The sequence below is a fragment of the Pelobates fuscus genome, chromosome 10 (assembly GCF_036172605.1).
Source record: "Pelobates fuscus isolate aPelFus1 chromosome 10, aPelFus1.pri, whole genome shotgun sequence".
Classification (NCBI taxonomy): Eukaryota; Metazoa; Chordata; class Amphibia; order Anura; family Pelobatidae; genus Pelobates; species Pelobates fuscus.
In genome coordinates, this window is record NC_086326.1 from 26,523,905 (window position 1) to 26,537,646 (window position 13,742).

General features: G+C 38.8%; 1 protein-coding gene across 1 annotated transcript in view; it reads left to right on the forward strand.

The window, feature by feature from the left end:
• Nucleotides 1–13,742, forward strand: part of DNTT (DNA nucleotidylexotransferase) — a 231,998-nt gene that overhangs the window by 150,262 nt on the left and 67,994 nt on the right. The window contains exon 8 of the mRNA XM_063433762.1: nucleotides 13,419–13,521. Coding sequence (XP_063289832.1) covers nucleotides 13,419–13,521 — 103 coding nt within the window. The remainder of the gene's footprint in view (nucleotides 1–13,418; nucleotides 13,522–13,742) is intronic.

A 13,742-nucleotide genomic window follows, 5' to 3' on the forward strand; every position in this document is an offset into this window, starting at 1 on the left:
AACTCTGGTAAAAACAGCTGCCTTCAGAAGGCCTGTAGGGTCACTTGCGTACAAAGAAACTGCCACATAATCTAAAAATAATTACACCTGGTTCTAGTTTCTCACAGATTATAATACAGTGTATCTCAACATACAGTGTCATTGACACCAAATAGCAAAATCAAAACATGTCACAACTAAAGTTTTGGAAGAGTTTAGGAATCTTCGGGAGCATGGTTAAATTACATTTTAAAGAATTTGGAACAAGTTTGTTTCTGCCTAGAGAAAGCAGTCCACCAAAGCTCAGTGACTGCGTAATGAGAACATTAGTCATAGTAGCAACTGAATGGCTCTGATACTGAGGGACTGGGCAAAAATACTCTAGAGAAACATTTCTGTGCAATGTTTGTCAGGTCAAATGTAATGAAAGCCAGCACAATTAAATACATGCCAAGTTGGCACTCCAGCAGTAATAGCTTCAAATAGCTATCAAGATAAGCAACATTTATTGTTGATTCTGTTAGCTACTTGCAATATAAATGTGCTAAGATTTTGTGATGGACCTCTCCTTTTAACAGAAACACAGAAAGTGTGCATCTATTTATATCTATTTCATCGCTCAACCGTAACAATTTGTTCCTTGTAGACTTTATACCAATATGGAATGTCCTACTCATCAAATTAACGCTCTAATACTATAGCCCTCTGTGGTGGTTATGGTACTAGGAAAGCCCTGGAGCCCTCAAGGCAGTGGCAGAACTTCTGGACATGCCACAGGTGCAATGGCTCCAGAGTTTAGGGGCCCACTCTTGGCCATTGACCAGAGACAGAGGAGCAGTGAGGGTCCTAAAAAAATGAGAGCCACTAGTTAGATCTGTTCAGTCAGGGCCAGTAGAGGTCTATCAGGCAGTGAAGGCAGAAATATGACTTGGCCTTGCAGTTGAGGAGCCATGATAGGGCCCTTCTGCAGCGTGGTGATAGCAACGAGAATGAGGGGATCTATTTAGGTGAAGGAAAGGGTTAATTGACAGGGGAACATGCCAATCTAAATCTAGAAGGGACATGGTTAGTTGGCAGGTAAGTGTGCAAATATAACTGGGAATAGAGTTTATAGGCAGGTCAATGTGGCAAAATCTAATTTATGCAGGGAGATGGTTAATTGTCTAAATTGTGGGAGGAAAGGGTGGACTGGCTTGGGGATGTAGGGTCTTGTGACTATAGAGTTATTTACTTGGCAGTGGTAAGTGGGAACATTTTGGGGGAAATATATTAAAGGTTAAGTCTGGAGGAGTAGGGGGTCCAAAAACAACAACAATATCTTGGTTTGTAAACGTGATCAGTTCTATAGAGCCCTGCTGAAGCTGAATTCTCAATAGGTTAATATAGTGTGCAGTATTTTCATCTCATTAATAGAAAACTCTATAGCCTACAGGTCTCTGACCGTATAAGACTTTCTGCAGTTGAGAGTGTTTTATTTTGATATAGGGGGCTAAATTAAATTAAAGCATAAATTAACACAGACAACATTGAATACAACAGTAAAGGAAGATTTTTTTTTTTTTTAACAAATGGAAATCAGATATCCACTGAACAAAAAAATAATAATAATACTGTTCTTATCCTTGTTAGGCTTGAGTTTTTATTTGTTCTTTTTTCAGTTACCTGATGCATTGAAAAAGTAAAAGAAACTAGAATTGTTCTGCCTTCTATTCCCATCGGTGCAAGAAATGCCATCGTAGGAAATTTAGATTTGTGATAACAAAAATTATTAGGGATTGATGATAGCATTTGTGTAAAAGAGATTCCTATTAAAAAGAAGCTACATAACCGAGTTTTGTTTTCTACAAGTTTTTTTTTTAGTTCGTCTTTGCCCCATGATAACTGCATCAGCAGAAATACAAACTTAGCTCTTAAAAACAAACTTCATAATCTATTTCTGGCATTTTCAAGCACAGAATATGCAAATTCTTCTACATAGTTTTCAGACTTCAACTTCATTAAAAAATTGTGCTGATCTAAAAAAACCTAGGAGTTTATTTGTTCAACAGGGAACAATGAGGAGTTGAAAACTTAAAGGGACCCTTCAGACCCCTAAAGCACTTTAGTCTATCCAAATACTTTAAGTATGAAGAGTGTGTCTTTTCTTTTTCATTTGACAAAAAAATTCAGTTTTTAATAGAAATTAATGTTTTTATAAATTTACCTTGCTACGCCTGTCAATCAGACAAAGGGTCCTTTTACTTCCTGGTTTGGTTAGCTCAGTGGAGCTAAACTCAAGAGGCAGCAAATGCCCAGAGCACCTGCCTTGCAAAGACTTCTCATTGAGCTGCATCGGGGAGTCTATGATTTGACAGCCACAGAAAGTCTGGATTGGTTTAGTAGGGGAGAACCTGCAAAGGATGCAGACAATAGATTTTCGCCTCACATTGCTGAGTTGCATTTAAATGCCATTTGGTTTTTAAAGGCAATCTCTTTCAAATAAAAACAAAACAAAAAACTGAACATCTAGTTTATTGTTTGCACGTTTAGTACATGCCTCCATATATCTAAAACATTTATAAAGGAACGTATCTGTTGCATTTCTTTGTGGCTTTGCAAAATGGCATGAGACAGAGTGCGAAGGAAGGCTTCCCTGTAGAATCATTAAGCAGTACTGAGACCAGTGCCATGTAAGAGTAAGGGTCTTAGAGCAAATATCTCCGCCTGTTTTCTCTACTAGATAATCGACATATGTGTTTACCCTGTTTGGGAAATCTGAATTATTTCTGCTAATTCAAGTGCCACAAGAGCTACTCATAAACCAGAGCAGCAGTGCCCACAGACGCTTTGCTCAATAACCACAGTTATAGTGGTAATGTAATTCAGTGTGCGCCTTTATTAAGACGTGCAGTATAAATATACAAATAGCAAAGCGTAATGTGTACAGGAGGGGAGATTACACCCAGGGATATACACCAAAGTGTGAATTCATGTAATTTCATATTTTAGGCTAAAATAACACATTTTTTAAAATAAATCTCCAATTCAGTCAGGTTTTCCATTCAGCTATTTTTGCCTGAAATATGAAATTGATTTTGAATTCACTTTGATTTCCCGAAATTAATAAATAACCCTTTAGCGTGTACAATACGACTACACCTATATTATGCTATTTATATGCTCATATAAATTACATGACATAAAAGGTACACAGTTGTAATAGATTTGATAAAACAGTGGGACAACAAAGCAATAGGGAACGTTCTATAACAGTTCTATAACAGTTAGTAAAAAGTGTTTGCGTTTTCCAAACTCACTCAACAAATACCTACAGGAATCACAAGACGTCGCTGGCAAAGTTTGACATTTGTTATGCATTACTTGTGACCAATGACAGCATGGTAAAATCATGTTGGTGCTCCAAGGCTTGTTGGGGAAGATTACTAGGAGTCTTTAGCAATAGTGATGTCCCGAACAGTTCGCTGGTGAATAGTTCCTGGCGAACATAGCTTGTTCGCGTTCGCCACGGTCCACCCCCTATTCGTCATCATTGAGTAAACTTTGACCCTGTACCTCACAGTCAGCAGACACATTCCAGCCAATCAGCAGCAGACCTTCCCTCCCAGACCCTCCCATCTCCTAGACAGCATACAATTTATTTGAATTCTGAAGCTGCATTCTTTTTTTTTGTATTATTTTTTTTTGTGTTTATTATACATTATCCTCCATAGCCAGTAACCTGTGTTTATTATACATTACCCCCCTATAGCCAGTAACCTGTGTTTATTATACATTATCCCCCCATAGCCAGTATCCTGTCTTTATTATACATTATCCCCCCATAGCCAGTAACCTGTGTTTATTATACATTATCCCCCATAGCCAGTAACCTGTGTTTATTATACATTATCCTCCCATAGCCAGTAACCTGTGTTTATTATACATTATCCCTCCCATAGCCAGTAACCTGTGTTTATTATACATTATCCCCCCATAGCCAGTAACCTGTGTTTATTATACATTATCCCCCATAGTCATTTATCGTTGGACCTAGGCAGAATGATGTCTTAGGCCGGCCCAGAGAGTGAGTGAGTGAATAATATAATATATATGTTCAGAAACATATTAGTAATATATGTAAATCGGGTTCATGCAAAGAGGGTGAAAAGGTATTAAAGAAAAACACACTTATTGCATCAAATTTACAAAACCAAACTTTTAAAAGCTTTCCTCATTTCTTTCTCGGGATGAGGAATATATCGGTTGTAGACTGAGGATTTCCATCTGCCCAATCTTTTAATAATATGCACTGGCGTGTCAGTGTTGAAGGAGACCGAAGCTGCCCCTATTCAAAATGAAAGTCCCGTGACATGGATACAATCCAATCTTAGGAGTAGTGTTCTGATGTAGAAGATGAATTTAGCCGTAGTCAGAGGGATTCAGTGAGAGTAGTGGTGAAATGTGTGTGGCATGACTGAGTGTGGGTAAGTAAGAGTCAAGTATTTTAACTGGGCACTAGGAGGGATAAAGTGGTAAAGCGGATGGATGAGTAGTTTGGTTCGTTTTAGAGGTTTGTAGAGAAAGTATATAGTGATCATGATTTTTAGCGATATCCAATATTTTTAAGGTGGTCTCAAACAAACATAAAATGCTATATAAAATTTGTGGGGATATCGAATAGTCTTGTACAGTAAATCATAGAGGGCTCAGAATATCGAACCATCGATCGGTAACCTGGATGAAGTAGGGGGTCTATCTGTTTTATTAAATACGCGGTAATATGCTTTTAATGGGATAGGACATTAGGAAAGGTGTGTGATTAGGATAAGTGGCTGTATTTACCTTATCCTGGGACCGTCCTGGCTCCTAAACTTGAGCCGCGCTTGGCTGGATCACTCCTGCCTCCACAGGAGCCGCATGCGGCTTGATCTCCTCTTCTGACTTAGCCGCGTGCACTGACCGCAGTGATCGGTCACGTGGCCCGCCTGGCACTAGGAGCACGGCTCGAGTCACGAGCTCGCTCTTAAAGGGGCAGTGGGAGCCAAAAGTTGATTCAGGCTCCCATTGGCCCACGTCATTCCAGCACCCCCACACACACAAAGTTTTGGGGGTGTAGGCATGACGTGGGCCAATCACTGGTGTAACAGTAGTGTACATTAAAAAAAAAATAGAAATTTGACTGTGAAATAATAGCAGTCAGTTTTCTTCACACGTGTGTGTTTCAGGGCCTGCCAGGGCACAGTGTCACACCAGTGCAACTCATATCTGGTGTAACAGTAGTGCGGTTGTGCAAATGGACTATTTGCGGTTGTTTGCGGTGCGTTAAACGGGGAGTTTGGTCTGTCACTGTGAAGCGGGCATAACCCTTACACTACCTGATCGATACAACATCATACCTGATGTTTTAAAGCACGTTATTCCAAACAATTTAGGAATGTTAGGTGATTTATGCCCTTTATGGATTAAAACCAGACTCTGCATCAACTATGTAATTTTCCATGGGAGTTTTGCCATGGATCCCCCTCCGGCATGCCACAGTCCAGGTGTTAGTCCCCTTGAAACAACTTTTCCATCACTATTGTGGCCAGAAAGAGTCCCTGTGGGTTTTAAAATGCGCCTGCCCATTGAAGTCTATGTCGGTTCACCCGGTTCGCCCGTTCGCGAACATTTGCGGAAGTTCTCGTTCGCCGTTCGCGAACGTAAAATTTTATGTTCGCGACATCACTATTCAGCAATTTAATATTTGCATTTATATAGTGCGAACATATTCTGGGGTGAATTACAATTATAGAAACTGGATATTTCCAGGGGAAGAAGGCTTTGCTCAAATTAACTAACAACAAGGATTTGAGACAGGTGGATTTATATCACTAGATGTCTTGGCCAGGGACACTTCATGGACATGTGGTCTGATTCGTTTTTGAATCAGTGTTCCTACAGTTTTAATGGAATAATGTTACTATTGTCCTAACTGGCTAAACTCTTCTTTATGGAGAGTGAGTGGTTACTATAACAAGTTATACTATAAACTGCACAAAACTCTCTAACACTCTAGTTGCAAGGAAGGAACAGAGGAGTACAAAGTTTAATTTTAAAACAGTAGTTAACTTATTTTTGACGTTTTTATGTGCTGCTCTGTAATTTGAACTTTACACACAAGAGGCTTCTGCAAGGTCTAGCAGGCTATTAATAGAGCAGGAGAGAAGAAAATGTAAATTAAACAGACTGTAAAAAAACAGAGAAAAACATTAGATGGCTCTTCACAGGAAGTGTTTAGGAAGTCTGTGCAGGTGACACGAAGGGAGGTGTGTCTAGGGCTGTATAAACAACATGATTTAACTCATAAATGGCAGAGAATTGAACAGTGAGACTGCAGGAGCATGATCTATACACCAAAACTGCTTCATTAAGCTAAAGTTGTTTTGGTGACTAAAGTGTCCCTTTAAATGCATATAACTTAACATTTTGGTATCTGTCATAAAGTGAAAATAGGATAAGGTTTTTTTTTTCTTTCAGTCATGTTTAGTAAGTGCCCTGACTTGTGGTGTTGAATATGTTTCTTAATTTGATCTCTATGATCATACATCTGTTTTTATCACTGCATCCCAAACAGGAGCTGCTGTGGTTTAACCGACTGTAAATTAAACGAGAATCTTTGCCACGGATATAATAAAGCTTCCGTGGTAATTCATCCTGCTGGTATTGTGGTGAGCCAGCTGAAATAGTTTAAAGAGTAAATGTATCTGCCGTTACATGATATCATGCTAGATAGTCATCATATTAATTTATTAACTTCACCTGGATTATACAAGAGACTAAAAACCATTTAACCCTGTAAGTGCCGGGGCAGGTGTTTTATTCCTCAGTCAAGATAGACAATGGGCTTTTTTTTAGTTGTTTTATAGCGTAGTATTGTGTTAACATTCTTTCTTGTTACTCCACAAACATACCCGATAGAAACGTAGGTTTGAAACATTATAAAAAATCCTCCACATGCAGAAATGATTCCAAATTATAATCAAAGAAATTAAACAGCGTGAGTGCTTCATATTCAGTACGATTCAAAATACTTCCTGCAATACATCCTGCAATACGTAAAAAAAAAAACACAACTTTTTTCTATTGTCAGTTTCTCTCTAATAAAAAGATAATTGTAAAGAAAGAAAGGAAGTGAAAAGTAGCTGGCAAAATGTCATACTGTAGTTCTTCTAAGTAAAAAAAAACATTTGCGAGATCAGTGAATGTTCTCTGTGAATGTGTTAGGTTTAACCCTTTGAGTGCCACATACAGCAGCTGTTCATTCTTCTGACTATCTTTGCTGTGTACTGAAACTGCCCTTATAGTTTCACTTGTACAGATATATAAAGAGTGAAATTCAGTCCTGGTTTCTTGTGATGATACAACTGTCAGAAATATTGTACAACTGTACAAGTCATTCTTATTTTTTTTTGTCACTTCTTGCATTAAGGGCCCAGCGATCAAACACATGTGTTAAATTCTGGGCTTCATCAGTGCAGGATTTATAATATCCTAGTTGTAGTAAGCATGGCAACCAGATTTTGGATTGCACTCAACACCTAGGGCAGGGGTAAGCAACAATCTGCACTACATCTCCATTGATGCTTTGCCAGCATTATGGATGTAAGTGCATTATGGGAGATGTAGTCCAAATGTTGCTAACCACTGAGAAATTACTTGTGACCATTGTTCCCTAGTTATCATGCAACAAACCATTTTTCATTCCTGTTTTTTTTTTTTTTCAACTACATGATTAAGAAGAATTGTTCACACTAACTCATCTTTAAAGTACTCTTCTGCAAATCAAATTGAGCCAATATGGACATGCCTACTTTCCGGTTGTTTGCAAACACCACCATGTTTTATTGTATCACACCAACAATTCAATTGTCCATAGAAAATCATTGAATATATCTTTATATTTGGTGAGTGCTTGGCCTCGGCAGCAACCAGCATTGCTCCCATGAGTTCTGTTGTTTGGCATGTTGCTGTGGGTTACCATAGGGGGAGGGGATCCTTGGTTCGTTGCTTGGTGATCCCTGGTGGTCCGGGCAGGGGAATAAGTATTTAGTTGTTTTTTTTTTTTTGTTCTCCTCTCAGTGCCTATTTTCCCATTAGCCCCCCGATTCCCCCTCCACAGACCCTATACCCACACATTACTGCCTCTGTCACCCCATTATTGCCCCTCTCCCCCAATACAGTCCCTAATCCCCAACTACAGCTTCTGTCTAATGGCAGCTGTGTTCACTGTGGCAAAACACCTTGTAGCACTGCCCGCTTGCATCAACAATTCACTCAACTCAAAAAGGTAAGTACAACATAGAGATACATTCTAATTCTCTCTGGTTTATGTAAAATACATTATATGGCAGGCCCTCTCCTTAGTTATTAAGAGATCTTAGATGTGCCATTATATTGGTATTGAATGAGTTCAGCGATCAGCATGTTTGGGTACCAGGCATCAATCTAATTCTCAAGCTGGCAAAGCAGGCACATATTTTAGCACATTCCAAATGATTGGGATTAGCTGAAAATGATTAGAGATGCTTGTTTTTCACAGTATTACTCCCACACAATCTGTGTCATGTCATGTAGCCAGGGCCATAATTGATAATGACTCGTTTTATTATTCGAAAAGGAGACCAGTTGTGGGTCCTCTCTGTTAATGAAGAAATGTAGTAAACTCCCAACTTAAAAAGGGAAAGAAAGAGCTTATAAAGAACTAAAAAAAAGGGTAAAAATAAAGTATGAAAATATATTTTCAAAGTCTTTTATCACCTGTACTAGTACTTTTACATTTTTTAACTAACATTGTCATTTCTAATGCACGGTTATTCCTATAAATTACAGAAAATGTCATAATTAGAACAGTTGGTTCAACAAACATTTTAAAGGCTTGACTGCACAGCTGCTTTAACCCCTTAAGGACATTAGGTTATTCTAAGTCGTCCTACAGAAAGCAGGCTTAAAAGTCCTCGCCCTGAAGATTTGATGTGAGCAGGGTTAAATTCATGCTCACACCATGGATTGATTACCTTCGACTCCCCTCTGTCTGCTGGGTCCAATTTTAGTGCCCATAGACGTTTAGATGAGCTGTTTGCTGTGCTTGAACCCAGCACTGCAAAAAGCTAATTTAATAAGCATTCACATGTCTACGTAGAGATCTTGGTGTGAGCAGAGTTAAATCCCTGCTCATAAGACTAACACCAGGTATCAATGGATACCTGAGGCTCCTGTTAGTCAGCTTGTGCTATTTGTAGTAACCCCAGACTTATCAGTGAGCTTTGTACAGTGTTGGAATTTATCTCTACATAGAGCACTTCGCATTCATGCATAAAACTGTGGCTGAGCAATTGCACTCTATCTGGGGTCTGAATAGATCCCGGCAGTGTGTCCAAGCTTGTCCCCAGCTGATTGTAATCGGTGCTGGGCTTTGCCAGCTGCCCAGCAATCTCTGTGTAATCGTTGGAAGTGAAGGCTCCATTTAGAATTACAGTGTAGTAGATGCCCAGTCGATGGTGGCTAAATAAAGTGCTGAGGCTGGCCCGAGTGGATGGGCCACAAATCCGGTGGCATAAGAGTCATATCTCATGGGTTCTCTCCCTAGGCCAGAATAGTCAGTCCACTCCTGCTTCTTATTGGGAAAAATGAACGAGAAACAATTTATAAATGCATCTCCAAAGTATAGCAGTGTGAAAGCTCTATCCGGACATGCCAGGGACTGCAGAGTTCCTCAATTCTACTCTATTTTTAATGTATTTTTAAAAATATTTTAATTATCACACATATATTATAAAAATAAAAAAAAAACTAGTTACACAAGTAGACTAAGTATAAGATAGCAGACTGATAAGAAATTACATTAAGGATTTAAACTCATTTTAAGGTTTATCCTAATCATACAATAATAATAATGAACATAAAAATTGAATGAAATTGAGATTGTTAAAATACGGATTGTATTAAACTCATGGGTTAAAATCTGTAAGGGTTTTACATTACCTTATACCAATCCAGTTAAAAAACAGCCAACAAAGTGCAGAATAAATCCAATTAGAAATCTGTTTTAGCATTAGGTTATGGCATTTTAAAGAGCAAAGGAAAAAATAGTAATTAGCAATTTAGCACCTCATAACCAGTTATACAAGCATCCTATTCACAGGCAGATATTTTTTATTTCTCACTTTGTAGCAATATAACAACAGAGTTTAAAATGCTTAAATGTCTTGCTCTTGGGTTGATAAAGATATAGGATACAAAATAAAACAGCTCTCATCATTTAACAAGTGACAATGGAACAGCACTCTGCCTTGTAAATTAATAGTGTACAGTAACTTGCCTTAATGTGTTACCATGTCTGTAAACATTCTCAATGCTTTTCTAGGGATTTAATGAGAACATAACTCCTGTCACAAAGACTAGTCCTTTGAAATAAATTTGTGTATTCCAAGGGATTAGAAGAAAATTTACTGTCTGAGGCTCACAGGCATGGCGGTAGAAAGCTGAATCTCGAGCTTGTTTGATCTAAACAATGGTTTTAATACTGATATTAATTGCTCATTTGCCCTTTCACTTTATTTGGTTTACATAGTAGATCTCAACAAATAAACCCAAAATATTGGACACTCTTTTTGAAGGAGGAATAAACCGTAGTTCTCTTTTGTTCTTTGAATTATTTTAAGGAACATTCTATGAACCATAACCAATATAACCTGATATCTCTGTGTCTGTGAGCAATGTCCCTAGTTTGTTTTGTCACATTATTTTGAGGTTAGAAAAAAATATCTCCAGGCACTAAGGATATATCTTCTATTTGCTTTGCTGTTGTGGGATTGGTGCTCCAGAGCACAGGGTGGCTGCTTAGGGATTGAGTGTGGTTCCTACCTACACTTCTGCAATTATTTTGGGGTTAACCACTTCCCACCCCTCTGTTCTGTCAGCGTTTTATAGTTGTCCAAAGTTGTAACGGACCGTTTCAGCAGACAAGGGGTTAAAAGCCCTTTAGTAGATCTTCCCCTTCCAGAGATACAGGCACAGCTACTGCAGAACACCAAACTCCCAAATTGAATACAAGTGAATGCACCAAACTCCCGAACTGCATACAAGGGAATAAGGTAGCACTCCAAACTCCCGAACCGGAACCTCACGAATAGCTGCTAGCAGACGAACAGGAAAAGCTCCCAAGCGGCTTACACTCCTGACAATCAGTCTCTAACAGCATACAGTAAATCCCCCCAAGAACGAGACAGAGCTCCGTGTTGAGGGTCAAGCAGTGGTCTGGTTTATTATGGGCTACCGGCCCAGTATTTATGCAGGTCTCCCACTTGGTGGACACTCACCTAGGGGACCAAATGGGAGACTGTAACAAAAGACAGACAGGTATCAGTTTAGGACATACAGTCACAATACTTTCCCACAATGCATCCTGGCTTCCTCCCTTCTGCCCTGGAGATAATTGAGAAGTAATTCAATTATCTCCCAGGACAGAGGCAAGACTCCATTATGCACGTGGTGAGCACAAAGCATTAAAATACTTTAAAATACACAAAGTCACATTTTATACATAAAACACAGACATGTCACATATCCCCAGATAGCTGAGATCTGAGCACACAAAACTACTGAATAGCGCTCAGATCCTATTCACACAGTTCAATTGCCATGGAGCCAAAGTCTTTAATTACACGAATAGGCTCCATGGCATAGCTATCTGGGTTAACACATTCACATAACAAAAGTACCGGATGAACCTGTGTTCGGTTCAATCGGTACGAATAAGAACCAGGAGGCGGACGGCTCAGCGGTGTTCGTGCAAATAAGTGTCCGTTTTTAGATCCATGGTGTAAGCGCTGAACACCGCTGGCCGCTCGGGACTTTTAAAATGGCCGCCGCCACGTGTTCGGTAAACGGACAAAGACCACCCTGTATTCGTCAATTAAGCTGCGGTTAACCGCAGCTTCAGGGAGGTAAATTGGCGGCACACTCCAGCTCCCAGGTGGTCGCTCCTTCGACAGTTTGTTCGGTAGATAAAATTTACCGAACACCCCGGCAGAAAGGCATGAATGAGCCTTTCTGCAGGGAAAATAAAGTCTTTTAAAGTCTGGTCCATAGTCCAAAGGCAGCAGGTGGGCAACCAGGCTTCTCCAATGCAATGTGGCGAGATTGCTCTCGTCACAAAAGTTTTCTGCCTTTGTTGGTATGTCTATAGAGTTGAGGAACTTTCAGGATTGGGGAGAATATAATTTTCTGTGAGACAGCTCCTAAACATTTCAGGATTAGGCACTAAACTGAGAATTTAAAGTGAATACAAAATGAATTTCAAGTTTATGGCAAAAATAGCTGAAGTAGAAGCATAGCGTAGGTCAAAATTTCCAAACTGGTATTTTTCCAGTTGGGAAATTTTTACCTTAATTGTGAATTTGTCTTTGAATTCTGACCTTAGTAAATATCCTTGTTTGTCTTGTCGGTGCTGTATAATAAATCTCTACCAGTTGTATGGAGGCATTTGAAACAGTTCATCATGTCTCCTTGTTCAATGCCTGTTCACTTGGGTTCTTTGCCAGGATGCGAGCCTTGCTGAACTTTTCTGAAGTCAGTCAGTAGCCAAAACATAAGGGAGTATGCAGAGTCTCCTATGAAAAGGTGAACAGAAGAAAGGCTTTGGTAAGGTTATTAAATAAAGATAGGGTAAACAATAAAGAACAAGCAATTGTGAGATCTGCCAGCAATGTCTCCATATTTATCTGTAATGGTGGACATCCTCCCATTCAGCCAAAGGAAACTTTGGAATTCAACCACATCTTGGTGTTAGGAAAGCACACTCCACAGGCAAAAGATCATTAGAAGATGTAAGTAGTTCTAAAATCCCAAACAGAAGTGAAAATTTGCAGGTGATAAAGACCACAAAAAGGCACATACCTTACAATAAAATGCTTTTAAAAGGGGGAATTCAGCTTCAAAATTAAATATCAAATGATCAAATTAAGAACCGAGACATTGACATACCAAGTAGCCATGATGATGGGTTATCAGTGGGTGATTCTTTGTAGTGTAGAAAGCTGTTGTTCTGCAACGTCATTAAATAATCTCAGAATCCTGGAAATCTCATACAGGTGTGAGTGAAGTTACAATTACTGTAAGGCAAAGCTTTGGCATTGATTCTGTGATTACCCTTGCATTTCTTGAATACCTGCTCTTGGTGTGATAATTTGGAAATACGTACAGCCTACAGCTCTAACTGCGGTGGGAATGGGGAAAATGATGGAGACATGGGTCAACATGGTAATTAATAAAAAAATAAATAAAAAAATACTGTTCTTTTTAAGTAAAAATACACCTAATTGCTTATCTCAAAACTGTTTCAAAATATACATTTTATTAAAGGATGGTGTATACATTATTTTAAGGTGTTTTTATTTAATTTTGTTGTGTTTAATTTATAGGGGAAAAGAGAGGGGGCATGATGTGGATATTATAATTACGTGTCCCCGGAAAGAAAAGGAGAAAAGTATTTTGCACAATACTATTACTATACTGAAAAATCAGGTATGGAACTTTATGCCTTGTTTGTACTTTGCATTCTCAATAATTTGACCTTTTAAAATTTTTGCAGAAAAAAATGTATAGATAATATACCGTGTCTTAGGCGCAAAAAAGTACAATAGCGTGCACCCAGACAACACCACCCAATGTGGGATAATATTTTCTGTTACCTTGAGCTGGTTAATCAAATTATGTAAATCTTGATTGGAATACTCCCAGGCACG